The sequence below is a fragment of the Hyperolius riggenbachi genome, chromosome 6, assembly GCF_040937935.1.
Source record: "Hyperolius riggenbachi isolate aHypRig1 chromosome 6, aHypRig1.pri, whole genome shotgun sequence".
Classification (NCBI taxonomy): Eukaryota; Metazoa; Chordata; class Amphibia; order Anura; family Hyperoliidae; genus Hyperolius; species Hyperolius riggenbachi.
Genome location: NC_090651.1, coordinates 342,191,972 through 342,210,803, shown reverse-complemented (window position 1 = coordinate 342,210,803; position 18,832 = coordinate 342,191,972). Strand labels below are relative to the sequence as shown.

The 18,832-nt window shown below is 48.4% G+C and overlaps 1 protein-coding gene across 1 annotated transcript in view; it reads right to left on the bottom strand.

Annotated features, from left to right (window-relative positions):
• Positions 1-18,832, bottom strand: part of LOC137521789 (phospholipase A2 inhibitor and Ly6/PLAUR domain-containing protein-like) — a 90,098-nt gene that overhangs the window by 35,341 nt on the left and 35,925 nt on the right. The window contains exons 3-4 of the mRNA XM_068241523.1: positions 7,521-7,667; positions 4,728-4,868 (exon numbers count right to left, since the gene is read on the bottom strand). Of these exons, the coding sequence (XP_068097624.1) occupies positions 4,728-4,868; positions 7,521-7,667 (288 nt within the window). The remainder of the gene's footprint in view (positions 1-4,727; positions 4,869-7,520; positions 7,668-18,832) is intronic.

Genomic DNA, 18,832 nt, shown 5'->3' with positions numbered 1-18,832 from the left:
GTAGCAGCAGCAATAAATAAAGGTGTAAATCTAATACATGTGCAAATAAAACGTTGAAAAAAGATCCCAAACAGGAAAAAAGGAAGTGCAAATCAGCAAAAAGAAGGTGCAAAGTAGTGCAATAAGACAGCGTAGAAACACTGAAGGAAAGTGCTGGTGCTTACCGATAAGAGAGATCAGTTAGAGAAGTGAGGCATGGCGACCCATAGGTATCAGGAGGACGCCATGCCTCACTTCTCTAACTGATCTCTCTTATCGGTAAGCACCAGCACTTTCATTCAGTATGTAATGTGGAAACAAAGCCATTTGGCTATTATGTATTATACCATTTGATTTAGTTTATTGATGGTTTGTTTCCTGGCATGGCCATCCTTGTTTGTTTTTAAGTGTTTTTAACTCATGTTTTTGTGTATAAAGACGATTATATATGGATTATTCCGAGTGGTGAGGTCCTTGAAGGGAACATCTGTCCTTTGTTTATTTACATTATGTCTAACTAGTTCTTTTCTGCACACTCATTGATTATTATATTGATATTCATTGGTGTGGCTGATGGTGCTTGCCCATTAGATATCCAGCTCGAGATGTACAGACCTCCAGGCCTTGTGGGGTAAACATCAAGTGTTTTCATATTTCCTATAGGTAAACAATAGCCAGGGAACAGAAAATAATGTTCTCCGAAGAACAAGGCAACAGGTCATTGGAAAATTGAATTTTCCAGTGCATGCGCAGTAAAGACTGTGCTTGTCATGCTATCACATGTTCTTATCAGCCAATAGCAGGCGATGGGTTATTGATCCATCCCTGCTGGGTGATGTCACATTTAACTCTTTAGTGGCTAGTATAAAATAGCCAACGTGGGCTCCAGAGCTCACTTCCAGTTTCCACCTTCTAGCTTCAGACTTCACTTCTACTTTCATTTTACTTCTAGTCATCTACCTGCATGCTGTATATACGCTAAGTGCAACTAGCGTAGATGTACCATAAGAGAAAGCATGGTCTATTCGCAAGGCATAGACCAAGTTTGCATGGAACGCATAACATTCTACAGACTGATAACTTTGCTGAGGTCACAACATATGTAACGAGGATAAGATTGCTGCTGAACATATCTGTATATCTGTTTTCCGAATAAACACCTTAACCTTGGACGACGTCTAAGCAGTCCTATCTCCTGTGCTGTTGCTGTGATGAGTGTCAAGTTATCACACGTTCTGTGATATGGTGCCAAACAAAGGTATAGTGTTGTTGCCCATAGCAACCAACAAATATTTATTAGAAGTGTGACATGAGGCTGAGAAGGGAGAAGTTGCTGAAACATGGTCTATGCTGTGCTCACGTGTATTTACAAAGCAAGCTAGATATTATGGTGCAGTTTCTAAGAGAAAAAAAAAAGAGTAAGGGAGGACATGACATCAGGATTGGCTTCAGTCAGGAGAAGTAAAAATGGAAAATGCCAGGAACAGTTTTCTCTTTATTTACTCTATAAAATTCACTGAAATTAAAACATAGACAGTACAATACACCTGTTATGAAAGTAGAACAAGTATTTATCTATTTAAATGTGTGGGGTTTTTTTCTGGGATAGTAGGGCTGTTCCCGCTGCTTTAACAACCTGCTAGGAAGTGTCCATTTGGTGAACTTTGAGTAGCACATAGAAGCATAATTAAAATTTTAAAGGACCCTTACAGAGAAAAAACAAAGCAGTTAAAATCTAACAGAACTGACAGGTTTTGGCTTGGTCCATCTCCCCATGGGGAATTCTCAATGTTTTGATTTAAAAATATCCTGAACTGCAGTTTAACTGCCAAAATAGTAATATGCCAGCCTCCCTCCTCACTTGCACACTATTTTGGCCATTTGACTTGTCAACTGCTGTTTAGGAAATGCTTTTGAAAACAAAGAAAACCCTGAGACTCCCCATGAGGAGATGGACTTGTACTGTAATCAAATAGGGATTAAATCCTGACATAATGTTCAATAAAACACATTTTCCTACTTTCCCATACAATTAGAATATTTGCTCTTGTGCACAAGAATGAATGTCCATTTACAAATTAAAAGTTCCCAAAGTACAGTTCTGCTCTGAAAGCTGTCAATGCATTTTATTGCATAGCTGCTATAGTTATATATAATAAGTGCAGATTGGAAGGAGGGGGTGGAGCAGCACAGATCACTGGTAGGTGCAGGCTGGTAGAAGGGGTGGAGCAGATCACTGATAGGTGCAGGCTGGGAGGAGGAGGCATGGTAGCACAGAATACTGATAGGTGGAGGCTGGGCATGGCAGCACAGGACACTGATAGGTGTAGGCTGGGAGGAGGAAACATGGCAGCACAGGAAACTGATAGGTGCAGGATGGCAGGAGGAAGCATGACATCACAGGACAATGATAGGTGCAGGCTGAAAGGAGGCATGGCAGCACAGGACACTGATAGGTGCAGGCTGGAAGGAGGAGGCATGGCAGCATGGGACACTGTTAGGTACAGGCTGGAAGGAGGAGGAATGGCAGCACAGGACACTGTTAGGTGCAGGCTGGAAGGAGGAGGCATGGCAGCACAGGATGACACTGATAGGTGCAGGCTGGAAGGAGGAGACATGGCAGCATGGGACACTGATAGGTGCAGGCTGGAAGGAGGAGGCATGGCAGCACAGGACACTGATAGGTGCAGGCTGGAAGGAGGAGGCATGGCAGCACAGGACACTGATAGGTGCAGGCTGGAAGGAGGAGACATGGCAGCACAGGAGGACACTGATAGGTGCAAGCTGGAAGGAGGAGGCGTGGCAGCACAGAACACTGATAGGTGCAGGCTGGAAGAAGGAGACATGGCAGCACAGGACACTGATAGGTGCCGGCTGGAAGGAGGAGACATGGCAGCACAGGACACTGATAGGTGCAGGCTGGAAGGAGGAGACATGGCAGCACAGGACACTGATAGGTGCAGGCTGGAAGGAGGAGACATGGCAGCATAGGATACTGATAGGCGCAGGCTGGAAGGAGGAGACATGGCAGCACAGGACACTGATAGGTGCAGGCTGGAAGGAGGAGGGATGGAAGCACAGGGACACTGATAGGATCAGGCTGGGAGGAGAAGACATGGCAGCACAGGACACTGATAGGGGCAGGCTGGAAGGAGGAAGCATGACAGCACAGGACACTGATAGGTGCAGGCTGGAAGGAGGAGGCGTGGCAGCACAGGGACAGTGATAGGTGAAGGCTGGAAGGAGACATGGCAGCACAGGACACTGATAGGTGCAGGCTGGAAGGAGGAGACATGGCAGCACAGGGACACTGATAGGTGAAGGCTGGAAGGAGACATGACAGCACAGGACACTGATAGGTGAAGGTTGGAAGGAGACATGGCAGCACAGGACACTGATAGGTGCAGGCTGTAAGGAGGAGACATGGCAGCACAGGACACTGATAGGTGCAGGCTGGAAGGAGGAGGCGTGGCAGCACAGGACACTGATAGGTGCAGGCTGGAAGGAGGAGACATGGCAGCACAGGACACTGATAGGTACAGGCTGGAAGGAGGAGGCATGGCAGCACAGGACACGGATAGGTTCAGGCTGGAAGGAGGAGGCATGGCAGCACAGGACACTGATAGGTGCAGGCTGGAAGGAGAAAGTCTGGCAGCACAGGACACTGATAGGTGCAGGCTGGGAGGAGGAGGAGACATGGCGGCACAGGACACTGATAGGTGCTGGCTGGGAGGAGGAGGAGGCATGGCAGCACAGGACACAGATAAGTGCAGGGTAGAAGGAGGAGGCATGGCAGCTCAGGACACTAATAGATGCAGGCTGGCATGAGGAGATATGGCAGCACAGGACACTGATAGGTGCAATCTGGAAGGAGGAGGCATGGCAGCATGGGGGCACTGAGTGGTGCAGGCTGGTGCATGCTGGAAGGAGGTGGTATGTCAGTACAGCGGCACTGATAGGTGCAGGCTGGAAAGAGGAGGCATGGCAGCACAGAGACACTGATAGGTGCAGGCTGGCAGGAGGAGACATGGCAGCACAGGACACTGATAATTGCAGGCTGGCAGGAGGAGGCATGGCAGCATGGGGGCACTGAGTGGTGCAGGCTGGTGCATGCTGGACGGAGGTGGTATGGCAGTACAGCGGCACTGATAGGTGCAGACTGGAAGGAGGAGGCGTGGCAGCACAGAGACACTGATAGGTGCAGGCAGGGAGGAGGAAGCATTGCAGCACAGGATACTCATAGGTGCAGGCTGGAAGGAGAAGGTCTGGCAGCACAGGACACTGATAGGTGCAGGCTGGAAGGAGGAGACATGGCAGTACAAGGGCACTGACTACTGCAGGCTGGAAGGGGGTGCTGGGGTAACACAAATGAACTAATAGATGAAGGAGCTGGTAGGGCACTGGTCAGAGGATTATAGTAGCAGTTAACAGTAGAATAGGGTGGTATCTGCATTGCTCAGCACTACTTCATATGTTACTGATCCTGTGGCTTATCATGTCTACTTATGGACACCCTTAGATCAGACTGTTTAGTAAACCAGCACCTACTCAGGAGGAGACCTTGGGCAAGTCTCCCTAACACTGCTATTGCTTATAGAGTGCGTCCTAGTGGCTGTAGCTCTGGCACTTTGAGTCCACCAGGAGAATATAAATATGTCTTGTCTGTGTCTTTCAAACATATAAGACTGTGATCCACCTTATTTCGGAACAGTAAATCAGGTAGAAAAGCATAAGAGAAAAGGTCTCACCATCCCTGGTTGCTGAATACTGGACACAGTGCATCTCGTCTCCAGAACAGTTCATTGGTCTTTTCATGCCGCATTTTTCAGAGTCTCTTGCGAAACACGATTCACAGGTCACGCCATTCATTGTGGAATTTTGTGGATGCCCTGAGGAATTATTAATAAAAATGGTTTAGGGTTCACACATTTGCTTTTGGTTTAGATCACATGTGTCGAACTCTAGGCCTGGAGGGCCAGATCCATGCCAGTGTTTAGGATGGACTGAGAAAGAGAGGAATGCGTTCTACCTGATGGACCTCACCTTTCCTGATTCAGATCCATCGATTCATTTCAGCTGCGTAAAAAATGTGTGAAGATCTCGGCCCTCGTAGGACCGGTTTGGCATACCTGGTTTAGATCAAGAATGCAGCAGTGGCACCAAATTGAAAGACTACACTTTTTATGCTTGGATATGTGAATATTTATTTTTTTGGAACTGGAGATGGATAATTCAGAGTGCATTGTGTACGGTCCTTAACCACTTCCGGATACCGGGTGGTTTTGCTGATCGGTGCTGCGTGGGCTCTCCAGCCCGCAGCACCGATCAGCTAGCAGCCAGGCCGATCAGACTTCCCCCCTTTTTTCCCCACTAGGGGGATGTCCTGCTGGGGGGGTCTGATCGCCGCCGGCTGCTTGCGCTTGCGGGGGGGGCTCTCTTCAAAGCCCCCCTCCGCAGCGCTTCCTGGCCGCCTTCCCCTTCCCTCCCTCTACCTCCCCCTGTGAGCGGCGCAGGACGGAATTTCGTCCTGCGCCTGATGGGATAGGCTTCAGCCTATCAGGTGCCGGCGGTCCCCGGCCAATCAGAGGCCGGGGATCGCCGATCTCCGCCACGGCGCTGCTGCGCAGCAGCGCCGTATACATGTAAACACCGGGGAAGATCTTCCCCGTGTGTTTACATTTACCCTGCGAGCCACGATCGGCGGCTCGCAGGGTGTTCACGGAGACACCCTCCGTGAACTGACATGGAAAGGCCGCTCATACGAGCGGCCGTTTCCATGCAATCCACTTCAGGATTCAGGGGCGTAGTTAAGCGTACGCCGAATCCTGAAGTGGTTAAAGTGGATCGTGGGATAAAACTCTGACATAACACTCAATAACAACGTGTTTTCCTACTTTTTACTACCCAAACTGTTACCATATTTGCTTTTGTGCACAAATAATATTGCCTGTTTACAAATTACAAACTCCTCAAGTAGAGTTTATCTAGTGATCACTTTTCATTTCTCTCTGCTTCTCAGCTCAGTATAGCTCAGTTCTGGCAGTTTGCTAATGTTTACTAAATGTCTCTGACAAAGGAATGTAAACAAACAATAATGGGGTTGTTTCATTAAGCTTAATGACAGCACTGCGAGTTAAAAATCTCCTGCGTAAGCTATGTAGTGCAGCATAGCGTGCGCTTCCAACATAACGAGCACTCCATTAGCTTGAGCGCTCTATTAACTTAATGAGCGCTCCACTTCACTTGACAGTCAGCCTATTGGGCCAGTCAAAGTGCAAGAATCTCATCCTTTAAACCTACTTTAAGGGGGTGTAAGCCTACGGTCCTTAAAGTGAATGGGAACTGCATTTTTTAAAAAAATGAAGCAAATGCTTACCTAAGGAGAGGGGAGGCTCTGGGTCGTCCTCTCTCGGTGCTCTCTATCCTGTGCTGGCTCCCCCCCCCCGTTTCAATCCCCCAAAAGGGTATTTGAAAGACTTCGGGAGCAGTGTCCTCCCAAAGACGTGCGGCTCCATACTGCACAGGCGTGAGCGTGCAGGAGAGCGTGCTTGCGCAGGCGCAGTACAGGGCCACCCTTCTTCAGGAGCACTCGGGCTCCCCGAAGACTTCTGAAGCCTCCTTCGGATGAGTAAAGCAGTATTTGACTAATTTAGCGAGCCAGCACTGGAACGAGGGGACCAGAAGAGGAGCTGGAAGGCTCTATAGTACCCAGAGCCTTCCTTCTCCTTGGTTAAAGGGATTTTTACTCACCTGGGGCTTCCCTCAGCCCCCTGCAGCTGTCCGGTGCCCTCGCAGCCTCGCTCCGATCTTTCTGTCCCTGCCGGCGGCGACAGTCGCCGACAGGCTGGGAACGCGAGTGATTCTTCGTGTTCCCAGCCACAATATATCGCCCCCTATGCTGCTATTGCGGCAAGAAGGCAATAGCAGCATAGGGGGCGATATATTGTGGCTGGGAACGCGAAGAATCACTCGCGTTCCCAGCCTGTCGCCGGTTGTCGCCGAACCTGGAAGTAGCCGCCAGCGGGGACACAAGGATCGGAGCGAGGCTGCAAGGGCACCGGACAGCTGCAGGGGGCTGAGGGAAGCCCCAGGTGAGAAAAAAATCATTTTTTTATTTTCACTTAAGTATCCCTTTAAGTATCTGTCTCATTTTTTTTAAATGCGGTTCCCATTCACTTTAAGTGGTTAAAAATGTAATAGTAACAACCATGGGCATAACAATCACCCCTGCAACCTCTGCCATCGCAGGGGGCCCCAGAGGCTTTGGGGGCCCCTCCACCTCCCTCTCCCCAACCGCAAGTGCAGCCGATTAGCAAAGAAACTTCCCCAATCACTCATGTGTGCAGGATTTTGTGTAATTGTTTCCTGCTTCCAGATGCTGCTTCACAGCAGAACACTCGCTGATGCTATTCGCTGGCTCCCGATTACATGGGGTTCAAGGACCAAGGAAGTCCCATACTATCATTTTTGCAGGCGGGGCTTATTAAGTCTAGTTACGCCCCTGGTAACAACATCAATAATAGTTATAAGACATGACCTACCGGCAATGGTGCCATTGTTGCAGAAGTCCTGGTTGCAGCACTTGGTTGTCACTCTCACTTGGAACTCAGTGGTAGTCAGGGTGGCCGGGTGTGTACAGTCATATGAGCTTCCACAAGATTTCTGCAGTGTGGCGCTACTCAGAGTATCTGAAAAATGCAACATAAATACAGGGGCTTGTCAGTCTCTATCACAACTGTACTGATTGTAATGTGCTAATTACAAGTACGCAAAATGTCCCGAAAATGTTCGCAACTATGGCCATATGTAATTGGACAGTCAACTGATTTTGTGTAAACCATTCGTAATTTAACGTACTTTTCACATAATTTTTGCATAATTTTATGCCAACTTTAGGCCCCTTTCACATTTAATCAGTTGGTGTGCGTTAGTGTGCGTTGGTACGCGTTAGTATGTGTTTGTTCCATAGCAGTGCACTGTGACAAAGGAAAACATGGGCATTACTTTGAAAATCAGTTTTCTTTCCGTTTTAATTGAGAGCAACTGATTAAAGAAAACCTGAACTGAAAATTAAAAGTCAAAATAAGCATACACAGGTCATACTTACCTTCCATGTAGTCTACTCCTCAATCTCCTTCTCCTCTCCCGCGTCCTGTTTGTCCACTGTGATCAAGGGAATTCTCCGTCCTCCATTTTGAAAATGTGCATTATTTAAAAGGAAATAAGTATGGCAGCCTCTACTTCAGTTGCCCTTTAAGGTTCCCTGTATATGACTCTGAAGCCTCCTAAAATTCCACTTTTTAGTTAACACTTCTATTACGCAGTATCACCCTAGCTGAAACGCTGCATGCCCTTCTGGCACCTCAAACCAGTGCTGCTCGGATACCACTTTTCACTATCTGGATCTAATTCGGATCTGGTTACCCAGATATCCGAGAGGCGGCGATCAACGGGGATTGACGCGAGTAGAGGCAGAGCTGCAGCGCTAAGCTCTGCCTCTACAAGGAAGTGCTCCCCAGATTCCCAGATTTAGCCCAGGAGATTTGGGGGGTTTAAATACAGCGATCTGACGTGGGGATGCAGAGTTTTAGCTAGGCTGATATAGCTGAAGAGAAATGTTACATAAAAAGTGGCATTTTAGGAGGCTTCAGAGTCTCTAACTACAGAATAAACAGGCATTATGATATTGCTAAGATTTTATAATTAATTCATAAAGTACAAAAAAAAAAAAAACTGCAAAGTTTACTTCAATCCCAATTTTTTTTTGTTTATGTATATTGCTCTTTAAAATGCATAAAAATTGTGCCTAGGCTGAGATTGTAATATCCTATAACAGTGGCTGGATGGTGTAATGGTTAAGGGCTCTGCCTCTGACACAAGAGACCAGGGTTTGAATCTCGGCTCTGCCTGCTCAGTAAGCCAGCACCTATTCAGTAGGAGACCTTAGGCAAGTCTCCCTAACACTGCTACTGCCTATAGAGCGCGCCCTAGTGGCTGCAGTTCTGGTGCTTTGAGTCCACCAGGAGAAAAGCACAATATAAATGTTATTTGTCCTGTCTATAAAAATTATTAAATGAATGAAATGAAATAACTTAGGTACCAGCACAGTAAGTTCTCTGTTTATACCAGGATTGTGCTCTATAAACATGCATGGTATTCAAGAGTTGCGTAATTAAAACAATGCAACAGCATTGTAGTCAATACAATTTTTATAATTATACTCCATGTGCCAATAAATTATGAAACCTGCTCTTGACCCACTGAACTGTGTTTGACAGCAAAGGTCACATTGCAGGTCATACTGAACTCAGGAGGTCTGTAATATTCCATCAGCAGAGGTCCAACAACGAGAGATCAGATGTATGGAGAGTACAAATCTCAGTGAATCTACGCAGAGAATCACATCCTAGAGAATCTCTGTAATGTACGATATTTCAGTAAGCCTCTAGATTAGAATACCAAATGTAAAAAAAAAATTTCCTAATAAGTGGAATGCTCGAGTGCGGTGTAGGATCTCATAGAGGTGGTCCCCAAAAGGTTAAGGGCCCTTTCACACTGAGGCGGTGCTTTAAATTTACCACACCCTACTGCAGCCAAGTGAAAGTCAGGGGGAGTTCACACTCCCCACATTTCGGTACGCTGCGCTGGAAGTACCCGATCTAACAGGTGGCCATACTTACGTTACCGTGTGGCTCCTGCGGTGATCTGCATCTGACCGGAAGTCATGTAAGTCTATGGTAACGTGTGTGAAATTTAAAGGGATACTGTAGGGGGGTCAGGGGAAAATGAGCTGAACTTACCCGGGGCTTCTAATGGTCCCCCGCAGACATCCTGTGTTGGCGCAGCCACTCCCCAAAGCTCCGGCCCCGCCTCCAGTTCACTTCTGGAATTTCTGACTTTAAAGTCAGAAAACCACTGCGCCTGCGCGCCCGTGACCTCGCTCCCGCTGATGTCACCAGGAGTGTACTGCGCAGACACAGACCATACTGGGCCTGCGCTGTGCGCTCTTGATGACATCAGTGGGATCGTGGACACGGCAACGCAGGCGCAGTGGTTTTCAGACTTTAAAGTCAGAAATTCCAGAAGTGAACCGGAGGCAGGGCCGGAGCATCGGTGAGCGGCTGCGCGGCCACAAGATGTCTGCGGGGGACCATTAGAAGCCCCGGGTAAGTTCAGCTCATTTTCCCCCGACCCCCCTACAGTATCCCTTTAAAAGAAAAACGCCATAGTTTTTAGTGTCACGCATGTGTGGAAGCATATTTTAACAATACACTTTCATGCACATCATCAATTGCCCAACAGGAAGTGATCGTCACTTCCTGCTTGGCCAGATTCCAGATGGAAATCACTGTATACTAACCTGAAGGCTTGTTTTTGGTGGTGTGGTGCGGCCGACATACCTCCACAACCGCCAATCTGCAGTGTGAAGCCAGCCTTAAGCTCAACACACACCATACAATCTTGGTTGTACAGATTTCCCAAATCTATGTAGTATAAGGGCCAAAAGATTGAAAATACCTTGAATGATTAAATGGATAAGCTCTTATACTACATGAAAGTGGTAAGATTGAAAAAACAGATTGTATGGTGTGTGTTGAGCCTTAGGCAACTTGAAATTGACCACATGTATAAACCAAATTTGAGAATGTCTGCATTTTTTTTTCTTCTGAAGTCTTGGCTAATTTGTTTTGATTTTCTCATCATGTCAAGCAAAACGGGGAATACAATTTGATAGTAGGCCTTAATGTCCATCCAGATGCTGACTCCAATTTTTCTTACTGGCTATCAGAGCTAGCTGTTTAAGACTTGACTTTTCAAAGTGAGTTTTAGAGATTTCCCCCCAACTGTTTGTAAACTTCTGACTTCTACTAAAAATAAAGAGAGGTTAAACTGTAGGATTGCAGCAAACAAGTACTGTATGTACGTGCTTATAAGCCTAATTTTTTAGGATAAAAGATGTGCTGAAAAGTTGCCCACTCGGCTTATATGCAAGACATTGGTGCAAAACAGATGGTGGAGCAGGTTGTGTTAATGGAAGAGAAGCATAAGGATTGTGCACTAGTGATCCTGCTCTTACCAGCCTGCGCCCTGCTGTGTCAGTGCCCCCCATCCCCTGCAACATGGTGTGCAGAGTGCGCTGCTAAGACTACCTGTGTCCCCTGGCTTGTGGAGCAGAGCATGCCAGCAATGTGTCAGCGGTGCAAGGATCAGGGATTCTTCCTGTGTGGCAATTGCTGTCTCTCATATCTATGACGCCATCTAGTGGCATCTTGAGACACAGCTGTATGATCCTTGGGCACAGCTGGCTATGAGGAAGGGGGGCTGTGACTTGTACTGGGGGAACATCTGGCTGCCTGTGGAGGGGGCTATATTGGGGATGAGGCTTATATGTGAGTCGTTCACTTTTTCCTGGTTTCTGAGGGAAAAGTGGGTACCTCGGCTTCTACACAGGTCGGCTTATATGCGAGTATATATGGTATCTTCTTTCCCATAAGTGAAACAAAGCAACGGTTTGGGGTAAACCTCACTCTCTCTCTCAAGCTAAACTATTTTCTATCTATATTTTTGTTAAATGGAACCCGAGGTGAGAAATGTAATAAAGCTGCCATGTGTATTTCCTTTTAAACAATACCAGTTGCCTGGCAGTCTTGCTGATCTATCTAGTCAGTAGGGTGTAAATAACAGGCCTGGAACAAGCATGCAGCTAATCTTGTCAGATTTGTCATAGATATATGACTTGCATGCTTGTCCAGGGTCTATGGCTTAAAGTGGCAGAGGATCAGCAGCACAGCCAGGCAATGTGCATTTTTAAAGGGACACTTAAGTCAAACAAGAAAAATGAGTTTTACTCACCTAGGGCTTCCAATAGCCCCCTGCAGCTGTCCGGTACCCTCGCCGTCTCCCTCCGATCCTCCTGGCCCCGCCGGCAGCCACTTCCTGTTTCGGTGACAGGAGCTGACAGGCTGGGGACGCGAGTGATTCTTCGTGTTACTGGCCACAATAGCGCCATCTAAGCTGCTATAGCATATATCATATACCATATAGCAGCATAGAGGGTGCTAATGTGTCTTGGAACGCGAAGAATCGCTCGCGTCCCCAGCCTGTCAGCTCCTGTCACCAAAACAGGAAGTGGCTGCCGGCGGGGCCAGGGGGATCGGAGGGAGACGGCGAAGGTACCATACAGCTGCAGGGGGCTATTGGAAGCCCTAGGTGAGTAAAACTCATTTTTTTTGTTTGACTTAAGTGTCCCTTTAAGTAAATAAACATGTCAGCAGTCATATTCCTCTCACCTGGGGTTCCCTACAACAGGTGCTATGGTGTATTCTGAAAAATTATGGATCATAATTTGAAGTGCACCCAAGGTTAAAAAAAAGGTTTTCATATCTACTTGCATTAATGTTCTAAAGACTCTGCAGAACTCACAGGCAACTTCATTTGTCTGGCCTCCCATTAATCTTGTCGCTGTATGCCACATTCCTGCCCGTGACTGGGACCAGGCGGAGACCGACGCATACGCAGTACACTCTGTGTGTTACCATGTATTATGCTACTGCACAGCTGGGCACAACAACTGTGACCAACGGCATTCTGGGCCGTGGGCATGCAGTTCAGAAAGAATTGTAAATGTGCATTCCCAGGATGCTCCTGGTGACAGCTGTGACACACAGCCTTCATGTACAGAGAGGGAGTGCAACCAGAGTTCCAAACAGGGCAATCAGCAGCAAAACAGTGGAATGGTCAGATGAAAGAAGTAGCCTGGTGAGGTTTGAAGAGTTCCTAGAACACCAAGGCAGGGGGCGTAGCAATAGGGGTTGCAGAGGTAGCCACCGCATCAGGGCCCTTGGGCCAGAGGGGCCCCGAAGGACCATCCCTCAACTGCAGTATTAGCTCTCTATTGGTCCTGTGCTCATAATAATCACTTCTATAGATACTTTAAATAGTGGTAATCATTAACAAACTGTTCCCCATCCCCCTTCTTGCACCTCTGACACTGTAGTGCCATTGGCAGGTTTTGGTGGGGGCCTGTAATGATCCGCTCAGCTGGATGCACTGGCAGACAGCTGTTTGACCATTCCTCTAGTCTGTGGGCTGCAGGTCTCTGCAAGAGAGACCTGTCTTTCCATTACAAGTTTCTGGTCTGTTCTGCTGCTGAGGAATTTGCATACACTCGTTATGCAAATCCCCTACCTGCCTCCTTTGATGACTGGCAGTATAAAGAGCTATGTTTCCCAGAGTCCTTTGCTGGTCATAAGGGTTAGTTCCTGTGATACACTCCAAGTGTCAGCCTTGCTCTTTGTTTGAAGATTAGCCTAGAGTAATTCCTGGGACTGCACTAGGCAGTTTCTCTAGTGCAGTTAGGATTGCATATCTGTTTTGTTTGTTTGTTGCGATTGTTCTGTCCCAGCGGTGGTCGACAGGAAGTCGTTCTGATCTTTGTTCTTGGAGTCTAGCTGGAGCAGCGGTTGCTACCAGCTATCTCCTCTATCTGTCTTGCCTGGATCGCACTCGCCAAGCGCTAGTGCTGTGGATCCTATCTTTCACTTATTCCTGTCTTCTTATCTGTCTTGTCTGCTACGAACGCTTGCTGGAGGCTCGGTGAGGTAACCGTTAAGCAAGCGCTCGCGTCCTCTGTTTCATGTTTGTCTGTCGGTGGTTAGTTAGGCGTGCTTGTCTCTGTTGTGCTTATCATGCGGAGACTGCGCATAAACGTGTGCACTGTTGCGAATGAGTGCGGTGTTTGCGTTTAGTTAGCGTTTGTTATTTTCCTTATCTTCTCATTATATGGCTTGCTGTAGCCTTGTGTCACCTCTGGCAATAGCCTCTCTCGCGATTGCGTTCCTACTTCATATCTGCTGTTGTGTATGCACCGTCGCGGGTTGGCGACTAGTTTGGTGCACACACATACAATCTGTCCCTGTGCTCATTCTCTTTCGCAATCGCTTCTCTTGCGATTGCGTTCTCACTTGGTTTCCTTTGTTGTTGTATGTCCGCCGTCGCAGGGTGGCGGCTAGATTGGTGGACATACATACATTCCTCATCTGTGCTTATTCGGTCTTGTGTCGCTGTTAGCAATCGCCATCTCTGGCGATTGCCTTCTCTCCTGTTCTTCATGGTTGTGTGTGCACTGTCGCGGGTTGGCGACTAGATTGGTGCACACACATACCCTCTGTCGCTTTGCTCTCTCTCTTTCAGGGCTATCTTGCCCTGCGTTTCTTCCCTTCGTGCAATTCCTGTCTGGCGTGTGTGGCAGGGCAGAGGAGCTGTTCCTTTGCACTCCACAGCTCCACCTGTCGACAGGAATTTCCCTCTACAGGTGCATTGCACCTTTTGCTGGGTTTCCTCAAATTACACGCTTGTGGAGGATTTCCGCAGTGTCAGTGCACGTCTTGTGCGCTGATCATGGAGAGAATTCCACAATCGTTACAGGGCCCTTGTAAAACTTGCATCGGGGCCCACAGCTCCTTAGCTATGCCACTGCACCAAGGTAAGTATCTCTATTAAATACTTTATTTCTCCTTTTGTTGTCATTGATCTCTTAGAAATGTATTGTTGGCCCATACAGATTTATTTAGGATGTTTACTTCACTTTATTTTCATTGCCTAGCAATAATGATGTCACTTCCAGGAAGGAGTGCATATTTCCTGATGTTTGCCATGCGTCAGTTCAGCTTCAGAAACACCCAAAATTGCTTTTGTGTTTCACTAGTTGTGCTTCTAATTAATAAGAAACTTGTTTCCTGCAGTTTTCCTGTGTTTTATTATTTCCTTGGAATTTGGAGACTACACTGTTGTCAGGGAGCTTGCAAGTTATCTTAACTATTGGCAGCATTGCTGTCTAAATCCGGTACACACATTCAGCCAAACTGCCCGATTGTTATCTGATTTTAGTGTGTTGAATGACAATCAGGCATGTGTATTTGTGGAAAACGACAAGACGACCGACTGATAACAAGCAGTTTGCCCAATCCAGCCAGGGGATCAACTCACACGACTGTTGGACTGATATTGTGCAGTTGGCCACATGTGTACAATGTCATTTGAACAACATTATTGTTTTAAATGCGGCCATGCAGTTTGTCGCGCAGTATGTAGATGAGTTAGTCATTTAGTTGGTTGGTGTGCAGAAAATAAAAGCTGAGTCAATGGTTTGTTGAGGTGTTAGTCGTGTTGAGGTGTTGGTCGAACACTTTATTGTGTACGAGCCTTTACAGACAGAGGTGGTCAAATTGCATGCAGCTTAAAATGGGAGAATTCAATAAAAAAAAATAAAAGATAAATTAAAGCGGAATATAACCCTGCATTTCAACTTTGCTCTAAAACATTATTTACAGCATATTATATGCAAAAAGCATTTTTTTTTTTACTAGACCAGCATTGGAAGGGTTAAACACAGAGGTTTTAAGTTCGGTGCAGCCGTTCAGATAGTTACATTCTATTTAGTTATATGTATATATTTAGAAATGTTACACACTCTTTGGCTGTCCTCCAACTCCTTCTCAGTGAGAGAGATGAGTCACAATAAACACTTAGATACATTTGTGTAAACAAAAAGTATCTAACTCAAGTTCGGATGCGTCTGCAAAAATCTCCAGGGACTTTAAAGCCCTGTGTAACCCTTCCAATGCTGGTCTAGTAAAAAAAAAAAAATGCTAGTTGCATATAATGTACTGTAAATAATGTTTTAGAGCAAAGTTGAAATGCAGGGTTATATTCCACTTTAATAAAATAAAATAAAATTGATCTACTTCTTCGGACAAGGATCTCTGATGTTGTTTCAAAGATTGTTGGTGCCACTATCCCATCATAAAAGTCACAGCCCTAAAGCTTTGTACCCACCTGGCAATTTCCTGACGATTTTCCAGACGACCGGCGATTTTTATACAATGTCACCAGGTGGATAAAGAAGCATGATTGTGAACGTCGCATAGTGTTGCGCAGTAACTAAAGACCAACACAGGGGATCTTTAAAGAGAATCTGTATTCACAAAATGAAGTATAAAACAAACATCCCTGCCTGTTTTGTAGTCATCTCCTAGCCCCCTGTGCAGGGCCGAGCCTGGGCGGGTGCTGCGGGTGCAAGGCACCCAGGCGCCTGCCTCTGAGAGGCGCCGCCCGGCCCCGCTCGCCCGGCCCCGCTCTCCCCCTGTGGCCGCCGCCGCCGCTTCAAGCTCCCTCCCTCTAGCCGCCGCGTCAGACCACGATCAGGCGGGCGGGCGCTAGGACCTAGCACGCCGCACTGATATGCGGAAGTGACATCACTTCCGCATATAGAGCGGGTGCGTCCGGCGCCCTTTTCCTGGTCGGGTCGCCCGCTGATTGAGGTCTGACTAAGGGCTGCTGAAAGGTGAGGGGGGAGCGGAGGAGGGAGCGGCGGCGGCGGGGCGCGCTCCTGTCACTCACTACCTATCCTGGGCGCACATACCCCCTGGCTACCTATCCTGGGCACAGATATCACCTGGCCACCTATCCTGGGCACAGATACCACCTGGCTACCTATCCTGGGCACAGATACCCCCTGGCTACCTATCCTGGGCGCACATACCCCCTGGCTACCTATCCTGGGCGCACATACCCCCTGGCTACCTATCCTGGGCACAGATACCACCTGGCTACCTATCCTGGGCACATATATCACCTGGCCACCTATCCTGGGCACAGATACCACCAGGCTACCTATCCTGGGCACAGATACCACCTGGCTACCTATCCTGGGCACAGATACCACCTGGCTACCTATCCTGGGCACAGATACCACCTGGCTACCTATCCTGGGCACAGATACCCCCTGGCTACCTATCCTGGGCGCACATACCCCCTGGCTACCTATCCTGGGCACAGATACCACCTGGCTACCTATCCTGGGCACAAATATCACCTGGCCACCTATCCTGGGCACAGATACCACCTGGCTACCTATCCTGGGCACAGATACCACCTGGCTACCTATCCTGGGCACAGATACCCCCTGGCTACCTATCCTGGGCGCACATACCCCCTGGCTACCTATCCTGGGCACAGATACCACCTGGCTACCTATCCTGGGCACAGATACCACCTGGCTACCTATCCTGGGCACAGATACCACCTGGCTACCTATCCTGGGCACAGATACCACCTGGCTACCTATCCTGGGCACAGATACCCCCTGGCTACCTATCCTGGGCACAGATACCCCCTGGCTACCTATCCTGGGCACAGATACCACCTGGCTACCTATCCTGGGCACAGATACCACCTGGCTACCTATCCTGGGCACAGATACCACCTGGCTACCTATCCTGGGCGCACATACCCCCTGGCTACCTATCCTGGGCACACATACCCCCTGGCTACCTATCCTGGGCGCACATACCCCCTGGCTACCTATCCTGGGCGCACATACCCCCTGGCTACCTATCCTGGGCGCACATACCCCCTGGCTACCTATCCTGGGCGCACATACCCCCTGGCTACCTATCCTGGGCGCACATACCCCCTGGCTACCTATCCTGGGCGCACATACCCCCAGGCTACCTATCCTGGGCACAGATACCACCTGGCTACCTATCCTGGGCGCACATACCCCCTGGCTACCTATCCTGGGCGCACATACCCCCTGGCTACCTATCCTGGGCGCACATACCCCCAGGCTACCTATCCTGGGCACAGATACCACCTGGCTACCTATCCTGGGCGCACATACCCCCTGGCTACCTATCCTGGGCGCACATACCCCCTGGCTACCTATCCTGGGCGCACATACCCCCTGGCTACCTATCCTGGGCGCACATACCCCCTGGCTACCTATCCTGGGCGCACATACCCCCTGGCTACCTATCCTGGGCGCACATACCCCCTGGCTACCTATCCTGGGCGCACATACCCCCTGGCTACCTATCCTGGGCGCACATACCCCCTGGCTACCTATCCTGGGCGCACATACCCCCTGGCTACCTATCCTGGGCGCACATACCCCCTGGCTACCTATCCTGGGCGCACATACCCCCTGGCTACCTATCCTGGGCGCACATACCCCCTGGCTACCTATCCTGGGCGCACATACCCCCTGGCTACCTATCCTGGGCGCACATACCCCCTGGCTACCTATCCTGGGCGCACATACCCCCTGGCTACCTATCCTGGGCGCACATACCCCCTGGCTACCTATCCTGGGCGCGTATACCCCCTGGCTACCTATCCTGGGCGCATATACCCCCTGGCTACCTATCCTGGGCGCATATACCCCCTGGCTACCTATCCTGGGCGCATATACCGCCTGGCTACCTATCCTGGGCGCATATACCCCCTGGCTACCTATCCTGGGGACATATATCCCTGGCTATATATTCTGGGGACACTGTCTGTTTGTCATTATGTGCATTTACTGGTGAAAATCTCTCTTATGTGCATTTGCTGGTGAAAAGCTGTCTTCTTATGTGCATTTGCTGGTGAAAAGCTGTCTTATTATGTGCATTTGCTGGTGAAAAGCGGTCTCTTGTTATGTGCATTTGCTGGTGAAAAGCGATCTCTTGTTATGTGCATTTGCTGGTGAAAAGCGGTCTCTTGTTATGTACATTTGGTGGTGAAAAGCGGTCTCTTGTTATGTACATTTGGTGGTGAAAAGCGGTCTCTTGTTATGTACATTTGCTGGTGAAAAGCGGTCTCTTGTTATGTGCATTTGCTGGTGAAAAGCGGTCTCTTGTTATGTGCATTTGCTGGTGAAAAGCGGTCTCTTGTTATGTGCATTTGCTGGTGAAAAGCGGTCTCTTATGTGCATTTACATGGGGAAAAGCTGTCTCTTGTTATGTGCATTTACATGGGGGAAAAGCTGTCTCTTATGTGCATTTAGTGGGGAAATTTTGTCAGTAAAAAT